Source organism: Arvicola amphibius, chromosome 4, assembly GCF_903992535.2.
Source record: "Arvicola amphibius chromosome 4, mArvAmp1.2, whole genome shotgun sequence".
Taxonomy (NCBI): domain Eukaryota; kingdom Metazoa; phylum Chordata; class Mammalia; order Rodentia; family Cricetidae; genus Arvicola; species Arvicola amphibius.
Genome location: NC_052050.1, coordinates 121,220,682 through 121,232,958, shown reverse-complemented (window position 1 = coordinate 121,232,958; position 12,277 = coordinate 121,220,682). Strand labels below are relative to the sequence as shown.

At 35.9% G+C, this 12,277-nt stretch overlaps 1 protein-coding gene across 1 annotated transcript in view; it reads left to right on the top strand.

The window, feature by feature from the left end:
• Positions 1 to 11,910, top strand: part of Vegfc (vascular endothelial growth factor C) — a 105,770-nt gene extending 93,860 nt beyond the window's left edge. The window contains exons 5-7 of the mRNA XM_038326646.1: positions 7,499 to 7,605; positions 7,880 to 8,213; positions 11,414 to 11,910. Of these exons, the coding sequence (XP_038182574.1) occupies positions 7,499 to 7,605; positions 7,880 to 8,213; positions 11,414 to 11,528 (556 nt within the window). The 3' untranslated portion in view covers positions 11,529 to 11,910. The remainder of the gene's footprint in view (positions 1 to 7,498; positions 7,606 to 7,879; positions 8,214 to 11,413) is intronic.
• Positions 11,911 to 12,277: the final 367 nt, after the last annotated feature.

Sequence of the window (12,277 nt, the reverse complement as noted above, 5' to 3'; positions counted from 1 at the left end):
TTGTCATTATTCTCCACGTCTGTGTTTTACAAAGTCTGATTCCCCGATCACAAGGTCTTTTCCTACTCTGTATCTTCTTTCTATTATGACTTTAGCTTGAAGTAAGTTCTCTTTCTTTTCTTCCTTTTGAAGGCCACATCCATTTCCTAGAGCTCAGATGAAAGCCTTTCCCCTGCATTTGTCTCATCAAAATACCACAATCAGCATTGCTTCTGTGTTAATTTGATAGCATCTTTGCTTTGTGCTCTGAACATTATGGCTTTAGAGATGTAATTGTGTTATTTTACGTACATATAGTTTGTTTAATTCATAGCTACTATATTCTATTTCCATGCCAAATACTACAGGAAAATCAATGTACTTCAAAATAGAAATAGAAGGGTATAATCATGGAAGGGTAGAAAGAAACACACACACAGAGGGAGAGAGAGGGGGGATGAGGGAGGGAGGGAGGAAGGGAGAGAGGGAGGGAGGGAGGGAGGGAGGGAGAAAGTGAATATTATATAAGGACACAAGTATCATGGTTTTTTTAAGACACGGTTTCCCTGTATAGCCTTGGACATCCTGGAACTCATTCTGTATAACAGGCTGGCCTTGAACTCACAGAGATCTGCCTGCTTCTGCCTCCTGAGTACTGGGATAAAAGGTGTGAGCCACCACTGACTGGAAAGACAGATGTATCTTAAAGTTACTAGTGGTGAATTTATTGCTTAATTGGTTAATGCCTAAATTGTCCACAAAAATATAAGGAAATTTAAGTCTAGTGGTAAAATTGGGATGATTTAATTAGAATTTAATTAATGAAATTAATATGCTATTAAATAATCAAAAGACTAAGGCTGTGATTTTGAAATAGTGAACACCTATCTATGAATTCTCATGTTGTTATAAAAATATGAAAATAGAATATGAAGTTTTATTGATAAATGTTATGTAAAACATCTTGAATTGTAATTTATGCAACATAAAATGACTGCAAACTATTATTTGAAATCAATCATCTTTTTGGCAGTCTTTGAGGTAGTGTCCAACTGAAAAGAAAGATAAAGGGGGATTATAAAATAGAAAATTCTAACACAGGTTATAATTCATATTTGATTCCTGAATTGTTATAAAATGTTGTCCCTAAAACACTAATTATGTTTGATAGTAATAAGTTGCATTTATTGGGATTTAAGAGGAGAGTTTCATTATTGTGAGGATTCTTACTTTTTGCTAAAGAGAACAGAAATACATAGCCCAGGGAACTTTTTACTTAAAACTTGAGAACTCAATGTCTTTAGTCCATTAATCTGTAATAGATCCTCAGTCCCATTGCTTAAAAGCTCAAAAGCTATGACATTTTCTTTTTCCAGCTCTAATTGCCCAGTTTTCCCTTTAAATTCTTGAGTGTCATGTATTATTCCTTTCTTTTAAATATACACAGAAAAGCATAAAAATAATTTACTAACATTTATAAAAATGTAGACATTGGATACTCCCATTAAATTGATTAAGACACAATCTTCAACCATCTGATCAGAATTCAAAAGAAATCATTTTTGGAAGTTCTAGAAATGTTCTCTTTGCAAAGTTAAAATCCCTGTGTACATAGGTCATTATTTTTTAAAATTTTAATGTATATGTCTGTTTATCACCTTCTACAGTATTCTCTCTGTATATAGAAATAGAACATATATACATGTGTTTATTTTTATTTTTTTAATTTTTTATTTGTTTTTTTGAGACAAGGTTTTTCTGTGTTGCCTGCCCTGGAACTAACTTTTGTAGACCAGGCTGGCCTCAAACTCACAGAGATCCTCCTGCCTAGCCTCCTGAGTGCTATGTTTATATATAAGGGTATAGAATATATATACCTGTACATATAGAAACATAGGTAAAGAATATTTATAAACATGTGTTTGTATAGCTATAGAATAAATATAGTCTAGCTTGCTCAGTTTAGGACCCCTTGACATGAATGTATTTACCAGTAAAACTCAGTCAAGAGAAGTATCATTTAAACCCTGAAGCATTATTTTTTTCCTAGCAAAATATGTAGTAGCTGCATGACCTGGTTTATTGAATAATCATAAATTTCAGTTCATTTCTATCAAATACCAAATAGAAATGGTAGTGTATTTTAGTTAATTTTCTGTAGATTTGGGGAGTCAAGGATCTCTTAGTACACAAAACCTCAATGCAAAAATGTAGAGAAAATGAATCACAAATATGCATCCATGAGCCAGCATGACATAAGATTCAAAGTGTGGGGGGTAGTAATTGCTACCCAACATTTAGAATTTACTCTACCCAGAATGCACACATTCTAAATTTTCAGAGATATAAATGGACTAATAGAATTGATTTTAGCATTGAATACACCAGTTTTTCTCATTGAGAAATGCGTAGATCCTTGAATTCATGACCAGAAGTTTTCAAATAGTGAAATAATTCTTATAAAAGTAACTTTGCCCTTCATAAGAATTACAAGTTCTGTTTAAATGAGAAAGTAAGAAGGTTTATTTGCTTACATGGTTCCCAACGTAGATCTACATGAAAAAAAAATATTTTATGCCTTGCAGGAAGTGTATGCTTCAAGTAATATGTTCTACAAATGAAGCACATGAAATGTCTTATTTATAAAAATGTATATATGCACATTAATCATGCATTACTTTTGAATATCAGTTTCAACGGCATGAAAATGCCTTGAAGATCGAACCAAAAAGGCAATAAGCACTTTGTCGTCATCCTTCTGTCTATTCTGACAATACTGCCTTTCATTATAATATAATAACATTTAAAACTTTTGTTTCCACCTCGTTTTTTAGGATAGTATGCTATAAATCCTAGGCTATTGCTTCTTACACCTGAAGGAGGGAGTGTCATTTAGGAGTTATAGAAATATATTTCTCCAAATATTGGTTTCTTTAATTCAGTAATTCCTAGCATAATTTCAGATTTCAACATTAGACGATGTTTATGATGAGTAATATTTTCTTATTTGTGTGAAGCTTCTCATATATTTTAGAAATTTAAATTGCGTTTTAAAACTATTAGAATTCAAAATACTTATTTACCTTTAAGCAAACTGTTACTTACTATTCTGGTTTGTTTTATCAAGAATATTTCATTATAATATAATTGAAAGTGTTTGCCGAAACCTCCTTTCTTGTTCACCATGAGTATAAAAAAAAAAGAGGTGTCACGACCAGATTATGTGGACACCGCATTTTTTATGCATGAAAATACATATCTGGATGTTTGTTTAACATTCACAAAGTAAATTCCTGCAATTGTGTCTACACATATAGTTCATATGTTTAAATTTATATTTTTGAAAATGCTCTGTCATAAAATAGAAATCTCTATATGAAAGAAAGAAAATGGTTCTGTTTTCTTGGTTACTAAGGAAAGAAACCCACCTGGATGGACATATTTAAATGCAAACATAACTTTACAAAGCTCCTCCCAAAGGGAAGATCCTTCAGTACGTGCAAGGCTAGAAACTGAGAGGACTCCTGTAACTCTGCCATTTATGGAGCTTGGATCTTTGCTTGTCAAAATTGTAAACTGAAATAGCAGGGATAACTGCAATCAAGTAGACACACACCAGAAGTGGGAGGGGTGACAAGTGTCGGAGACTCTGTATGAACATATTAATGTTTGTGTCTTTGTGTAATTGCAAGAAAGCCGTACAAATCCATCTTTACTACACTCGGTCTGGTAGGCTGTGTTATTGCATGTCATTCCATCACACTAGGGAATATATGGCTTTGACTTTATTTTGATGTGTGTGTGTGTGTGTGTATGTGTGTGTGTGTGTGTGTGTGTTTGAGAAGCTTTCTTACAGAGCACAGGGCAACCTCAAGCTTATTATATAGTCTAGGAGGATGATCTTAAACTCCTGAAGTATCTCCCTGAGACTTTCAGATGCCACCATGCAGGGATTAAAATGTGTATTTTTGACTCTTCAATTGGTTTTATGTTCCACATAAGAGCTGTACCCATTGATTAGAAAAATACCACACGAGACAAGTATAGGATAAATTACATTTTGGCAAAATGAAAAAGGAATGTTTTCTATTGTCATCATTGTCCTATGTGTCCACCTATAACCAATATGCGTTGTCACCACGTGTAGAAGGATACTAAAGATTATTTTATGGTAGGAGACTAAAATTTGGATAGAGTATATATACAAAATTATTGATATTTGTCTATAAAATTGATATACTCTAAAGTTATCAGGAACAATGCATATTCATGATTAAACTAAAATATGACTTATTATTTACTTTTCTATCGCTGTGATAAAATACCATAACCAAGATAACAGGGTTTTTTTTGTCTCTCTTGTCCAATTTATTATACATTTTCTTTTTTTTCTTTTTCTCGTTTTTTTTATTAATAATTTCCTTCTCCTCCACTCCTCCCTCTTCCCTTCCCTCCCCTCCCTTCCACCCATACCCCCACTCCACCCCTCTCCAAGCTAAAGAGCCATCAGAGTTCCCTCCACTATGTTAAGTCCAAGGTCCTCCCAGATCCCCCTAAGTCCAGGAAGGTGAGCAACCAAACTGACAAGGCTCACAGTGAGCCCGTCCATGCTGTAGTTTTAAAAAACGAGTTTCTTTGAGGGTTTCCAGTGCCCTTAGAATAATGGCCCATTACCATCCTAGTGAGAAGTGTGATGGAAGTGTGGTTCTGGAGCAATAGCTACAAACTTGATCCACATGCAGAAATCAGAACCCTGACTCAAAATGCATCAATTTTTTGAAATTTCAGGACCTGCTCTCAATGACACTCCCTCTAGCCAACCACAAACATCTACCAAATGGAGAGCGCATATCCAGGGATATGTGACTTATAGGGAGCCCTTCCTTCAAACCACCACAGTGACCAAATAATGGAGTGGGTAGAGATTTTCCCTTAGGATTAAGTGGATTTTTTTAGGATAGTATGGCATGTTCCAAGAAATACTAAGTGAACAAACAAGGTTTAAACATGTTGCTTTAGTGTTGATTTTTGGTTTTGGTTGTTTTCCAGGAAGAAATACTGAAATATATAAACAACAATATATAAACAAAAAAGTAATAGCACACTGGGGTATGGATCAGAATGAGCACACTTCTCATAGTCTTAACTCATTATCACATAAGTAAATATGTTTTATCTTTAAGAGTAAAAACAAAAGGGATGTAGTATACACAGGATAAAGCAAGCAGCTATTTGTATAAAACTGTTGGAGCCCAAGTATTTTAGTGGAATTTGTTAGGATGAAGTTAAACATACGGCAAGTCCTAGCTATCCTGTGTTGGTTTTGGACATACTGATCTTTTTTTTTTTTTTGCCTAAAAGTGCATACATGTTTATCTCCCTTAAAATTATATACTTATTGCAGAAAATATATGTGGCAAACATATTTAATTTTACTTTACAGGGAAAAACATATAGTCAATTGAATTAACCCTCAAGCCCAGCTTATGTCTGATGAATTACCATGAATCATAGTGTCTCCAAGAAATGCATTTTGAAAGCATCTAAGATGCTTAAAAAGTTTTATATTCATCTAACAATTATTACTGCTTTTACATATACTTGTTTGGTTCTCATCTGGACTATTTTCATGCTCTACAAGAGACTGTAGTTTCCATGACATAGCAAATAATATAGCGATTAACAGGTCAGACTTAAACTCAATCAAGAAACTCCCTGTAACGGACTCCCTAAGTCGACTGAAACATATGGGACACTTTAGACAAGCTGCCATGTTGAAAAGTGTGGATAGAGCCTTCCGTAGAACTGCTGTAGACTGCTGGACAGGAAAACACTGAAAATCATCAGAGGGAATGTTCAGAATGACAGTAGACATGGTCATAATGTACAGATTTAGAAGAGAAGCACAGAGATGTGAGTCTGTGATTCCAGTTCTGGGAAGGCCAAGGGTCAGATGTCCAAAGCCCGCCTTATACTGTATAGTGAGGGCTTTCTTCCAAGCACACACAATTTGGAATTGCTTTTTCTGTAAAGTAAAGCCCAAAACAAAACTTTGTGTGGTTTCATAGTACTTCTTAGATGTTTTTGAAACAGTGCTTCATCACCTTGAATCATCTAACTTTTCTTAGCAACATCCAGAGCACCTGGCCTGTCTGTTCTGCATTTGGAGCCCACTTCAGGGTGTCTGCAGATCGCTTCTGTGTTGCAGCATTTTGGAGCATTCTTCACCACATTCTATTGTTTATAATATTGCTCTAAAATGAATGCTTTGTGATATCTAAGTAAATATTTGCCTTTAATGTACACACTGATGTCCATGACAAGTCAAGTAGTAAAGGTTCATGGATGCTCTCTCTGTTAGACTATTAAAAGGAAAGGTGTCTCCTGGATAGACATTAACCAGGAGAACAGGCTGCAAAGTGTATCGGCATTTGACTCAGACGATCTAGAAGAAATGGAATATAATAGCACAGAACATGATTAAACCCCAAATGATAGGTTCTAAATGGCATTTTCCAAAGTAGTAGTTGTAGTAATGATGATGATGGTAATGATGATGATGATGATGATGATGGTGATGGTGATGGTGATAAACAGTAATATTGCTCTGTGAAAAATGGTTCATTCTAGGTGGCGTAGTGAATAAGTGAGGTTTGTCACACTAAAGTGCCCAGTGCTGTAGTCATTAAAATGAATGGGTTCTTTTTAGCCAAGGGCAAGGTAATTGGAACAACCAAGGAGTAATTTAAGTCCTTGACTGAAGACAATTTGTTCATAATGTTTTCTAAAACAAATATTGAATATTAAAAGGAGGTAGGGATGAAGGAAGGAAAAGAGGGTAAGAAGAAAGAAAAGAAGGAAGGAGATAGTCATACCAAAAAAAAAAAAAAGCCCAAAACCTTAAATGTGCTCTTGGATTTTTATGGTGGAATGGAAAGTGGGAATTATACATTGACTAAGTGATATTAGAGCTATAGGATCCAGGCTTCAGAAATAAAACAGTAAATGTTTGCATGGGAATATCACTATAGCTATAGTACTTTAGTGAGGCAAGAGCTGAAAGCCTCCTAAACTATTATTATAAGAAATAAACCATATTACATCTTTTCATGAAATTTTGTATGTCACTAAAAGTCCTCCAGAAAAGTTATCAAATGACTTCTAGAGTTGCCTGAAATATATTTTTTATTTGGTAAATGAAATTGCAAGATAATATAGAAGGCATCATTGCATTTTTAGAAAATCAAACAGTATGTCATTATACAAACATGCCTACTTGCTTTTAAAAAGTTTAAGTCCTCTTAGGCCTTATAACTTATAAAGGTAACCGCAGATTGAAACGGGGAGCAGGTGAGGTGGGGGTAGTTTTAGAGGAGACACTAATGGTTTATCTCTATTCTTGTGTATTTTCAAGCTTTGCTGTGACCATGTTTTGACTTGTAACAAGCACATGCTAAGAAATGATCCTATTCTATGCCAGTTACACCATTCTTTAGCTCCTATTTTGTCTTCCCCCAAGGTGTCAAGCAACCAACAAAACTTGTCCAACAAACTATGTGTGGAATAACTACATGTGCCGATGCCTTGCCCAGCAGGATTTTATCTTTTATTCAAATGCTGAGGGTGGTAAGTAAAAACAAAAAACACTTCAGTCTGTATCTGATCTGTATTTTGATAAACATATTTTCATATTAAATGCTCACAATATTCTGCTCATCATTTACTGAAATGAGTACAAAATAAGATATTAGCTACTTCCTTTGCTATTACTTTTAACTTCTATTTAAAGGGTGTTTACATACATTACTGAAAAACAAAAAAGGAGGGTATTTTGAATGCATGTATGTAATCCCACATCCTGAGCTACAAGGTCCAGTAAATATGCCGTGTGTTTTTCTAGACTCAACCAATGGATTCCATGATGTCTGTGGACCCAACAAGGAGCTGGATGAAGATACCTGTCAGTGTGTCTGCAAAGGTGGGCTTCGGCCATCCAGCTGTGGACCCCATAAAGAACTAGACAGAAACTCGTGCCAGTGTGTCTGTAAAAACAAACTTTTCCCCAACTCATGTGGAGCCAACAGAGAATTTGATGAAAACACATGCCAGTGTGTATGTAAAAGAACCTGTCCTAGAAATCAACCCCTGAATCCTGGGAAATGTGCCTGTGAATGTACAGAAAACACACAGAAGTGCTTCCTAAAAGGGAAGAAATTCCACCATCAAACATGCAGGTAAGGAGTCTAGGTAAACAAACATAATTCTCTTCTAGAACATGCAGTGTTCTCAACCAGGAGCTGTTTTTCTCAACCCAAACTAGCAACCGCTTATTAGAATAAAGACAATAAATCCTCTGAGGGAAAAAAACATGCAGTTACTTAAACCAGTGCTATTCTTTCTTAACACTAGACTTTTGTGGGGTTTCTAGCTTCTTTAAGTCATACTTGCTACATAGCCAGGCTGACTTAAAACTTAACATTCTCCTAATTTTCCCAAGTGGACGGATTTCAGGATTACAAAAGTTTATTTGGTCTCTGAGAGTTGAGTAATATCAAAGGCAACAAAGGAACACCAAGGCACAAAAGAAGCCTAGAATATACTCAAAACTAAATCTTTGTCCAAGAGACTACAGTAGCAGAGCCCTATATGAATAGAGGATAGATATATTATTTTAGAAATGCATTCAGCATTCTATGTCTGATGCCTTCAAAAATTTTACTTCCAGATGTAATTTAGGACCAGATGCTTCCAGTGAAAATTTTATTTATTTATTTATTTATTTATTTATTTATTTATTTATTTATTTGAGACAGGGTTTCTCTGTAGCTTTGGTGCCTGTCCTGGAACTAGCTCTGTAGACCAGACTGTCCTTGAACTCACAGAGATCCACCTGTCTCTGCCTCCCAAGTGATGGGATCAAAGGCATGCACTACCACCACCCAGCCTGGTGCATTATTTTAAAGCTTAAAAATAAAACACAATACCATTTTCTGAAGAATTTTATCTGAAAATGAAATATTTACACTGAATTCTTAATGAGAACTGGATAAATGTTCTAGCTTGCTTTCTGTTGCTGTGATAATATACCATACCCAAAAACAACTTGGGAAAGAATGGGCTTATTTGACTTTCAGGTTGCAGTCTATCACCAAGGAAGCCAAGGCAGAAGCTGGAGGCAAGAAGTGAAGGAAAGCTGGAGGAACACTTTATATTGGCTTGCTCCCAGGCTTCCTTGCAGGATCAAAGCCTACCTGTCTAGGGATGGTACCAACCACTGTGGGCTGGCTCTATATCAATTAACAATTAAGAAACTGTCTCACAGACATGAACATAGGCCAGTCTGATCTTGTCAGTTCCTTAGTTGAGGTTCACTATGTTCTCAGATGCCTCTAGATTTGTGTCATGTTTAAGCTTACTCGAGCAACTTGAGAAATGACTAAGGGATCGAGAACACATGGTTCTCCTTCAGAGAAACTGGCTTTGGTTTCTGGCACCCATTTCAAACAGATCGCAACTGTCTTTAACTTCAGTTACAGGGGAGCCATCACCCTCTTCTGTCATCTGTGGTCACCTGAACCCACATGCATGGGCTCAGAGACAAACACAGACCTAAACACATAATTACAAATTAAAAACAAAATTATTGAAAATTACTCAAGATTCCCTTCTGAAATGTTATTTTATTTTACCTGTATGGGTGTTTTACCTATATGCGTGTCAGTTCTGTGCACCACGTGTGTGCCTGGTGCCCATGGAGGACACTGGATCTCTGGTACTAGAGCTATACAGTTATAAATCAATTATCTGGGTTCTGGACGCTGATCCTTTGTCCTGTGTAGAAGCAGCAAGCACTTAACCACTGAGTCATCTCTTCTGTTCTATCACTCACTTTTTTTTAAGAGTTTAGGACTTTTAATTTGTCTTAATGTCACTGAAGCAAACAAAACATGATAAACATTCTCTTACAACCCCCAATGCAAAAAAAAAAAAAAAAAGAAGAAGAAGAAGAAAAAAAGACTGTAGGAAAAGAAAACCTCTTGAAATGTCCTTAAAAGGCTCTGTCATTACTGGCTGCAACATCTGTCACTTGTTTTTATTTTACAGCATGGTTTTGTACTCTTTTTCATTAAGAAATATAAATGAAGTTCTTGGACTCAAAGACTTTCTATATTTATGTCTGAATTTGTATCTCTTACATCTCAGAAGAAAAGATGACTACTGTTTAATCTAGACTTTTCTTTGCGATGTTTTAGTTAAGCAGCCTTGCCTCTGCTTAAATTACTTCAGTATCTTCAGCTCTGTCTTCCTGCTCCCTCAATTTATGAAGATAACAGATTTCTAACTTTGATGCTGAGAACACTTCCATGCTGTTTCTCAGAGTTGTTTCTCTTTGTATGGCACTGGTTTTCTCTTCTCTTCCATCTCCAGTCTAAGGAGGGACCAGAGCCTGGCAGTGGTCTCTGTATTAAACTGCGTTTAAGCCTCTGAGTTGCGAGATCCAGTAAAGTTTGTCATATGTATCTAGAACAGTGATTCTCAACCTTGCTAATGCTGGAACCATTAATACAGTCCCTCATGTTGTGGTGCTCCCCATCTATAAAATTGTTTTCATTGGTATTTTATAACTGTAGTTTAGCTACTGTAATGAATCTTAATGTAAATATTTTATACATAGGATAATAAATGAGATGAAATTTGGAGTGTCTAAGGGTCTCTTTAGTTCACTTTCACTTTTCCTTCCTAACCTATTACACACTGAGATGTACTCATCTTCCATAACATTCTTCAAAGCTAGAGTCAATTCACTATAGCAAGCAAAACTTCCAAAAATTAAATGATGGGAAATTTGTTTTAACACCACTGCTAGCAGCTGGAAGTCTAGTGTTGATGGAGAAGGCCCTAACCCATCCGAAGTACAGGTGGGGAAGGAAGAGTTACCCACCATTACCCAGCCAGCTGCTGATTAAAAGCAAGAGTGTGTATGGGGCTGCTCGCCAAAGTCTATGGTCCTGCCAAGATGGCTGGGTTTAATTGCCTGGAAGTCTGGGTCCCATGCACATGCCAGACTTTTGTGAATGTTGCCATGTTTATGTGATCACAGGAAATCAGCAGACCTTAAATATTCACTTTCAAAATTTCTGTGTTATGTTACTTTCATCCACAAAGCAGAAAGTACTTCAAAAGAACTAATGCTTACAATAGCCCATCTTTCCATTGTTATGTCAGCAACTGAGACATGTTTTTAAAGGCTTTTCCATTCTCCTACAGTTCTGTAAGCATAAGTACACACTTAAACATTTATAAACCTATAAACACATTTTAATAAAATTAGTATTTTTCTGGGTTTAAACATAAGAAAACATAAAAGCTGACTTTTAGCATCATGGCTCTCTACCTTGGTCTTTACCATATGTGTTTCTCTCTGTTTTTCTAGTTGCTACAGACGACCCTGTACAAATCGACTGAAGCACTGTGATCCGGGACTGTCATTTAGTGAAGAAGTATGTCGCTGTGTCCCATCATACTGGAAAAGACCACATATGAGCTAAGATCATACCAATTTTCAGTTCATCATTTTACTGTCTTGAAAAACTGTTGCCACGATAGAACTGTTTATGCACAGAAAGACTCTGTGGGACCATGGTAACAGAGGCCCAAGTCTGTGTTTCCTGAACCGTTTGGAGAGCCGCAGGAATGGACTGGCGCGCGTGTGAAAAGGCTTCTTCAGCTACCAGTGACAGACAGCCGAGGGTTTTCTCTTGTGATTTAAAAAAAGAAAGAAAAAAAAGAATGACTATATAATTTATTTCCACTAAAAATATTGTTCCTGCATTCATTTTTATAGCAATAACAATTGGTAAAGCTCACTGTGATCAGTATTTTTATAACATGCAAACTATGTTTAAAATAAAGGGAAAATTGTATTATAAACGGTGACGTTCCATCCATCGCCATCTTAGATTATGTTCCGGTTGAAGGAACTGCAATGTTATCTTCCAAAATTTTCTCATCACAGATTTTTGAGTTGTCTTCCATTTCGTAGTGATGAGTGCTCTCAAAGCAGATATCAAGTACACTGTGCGTTAATTTACATTCTGGATACACTGGGAAAAGCCTACTTTTTTAACTTTGATGAAAAAAGAAAGAGAGTGAGAGAAATAAATCAGTTTGACAACATCAGGATGTTTAAACTGAGCTCATCATTGTTTAAAGAAGAAAATTATGCTCAACCTCTTTGAATCCAACCGCATAGCATGATCCATGTTCATCCAGTATTCTCCATCTTTGAAACTCACCC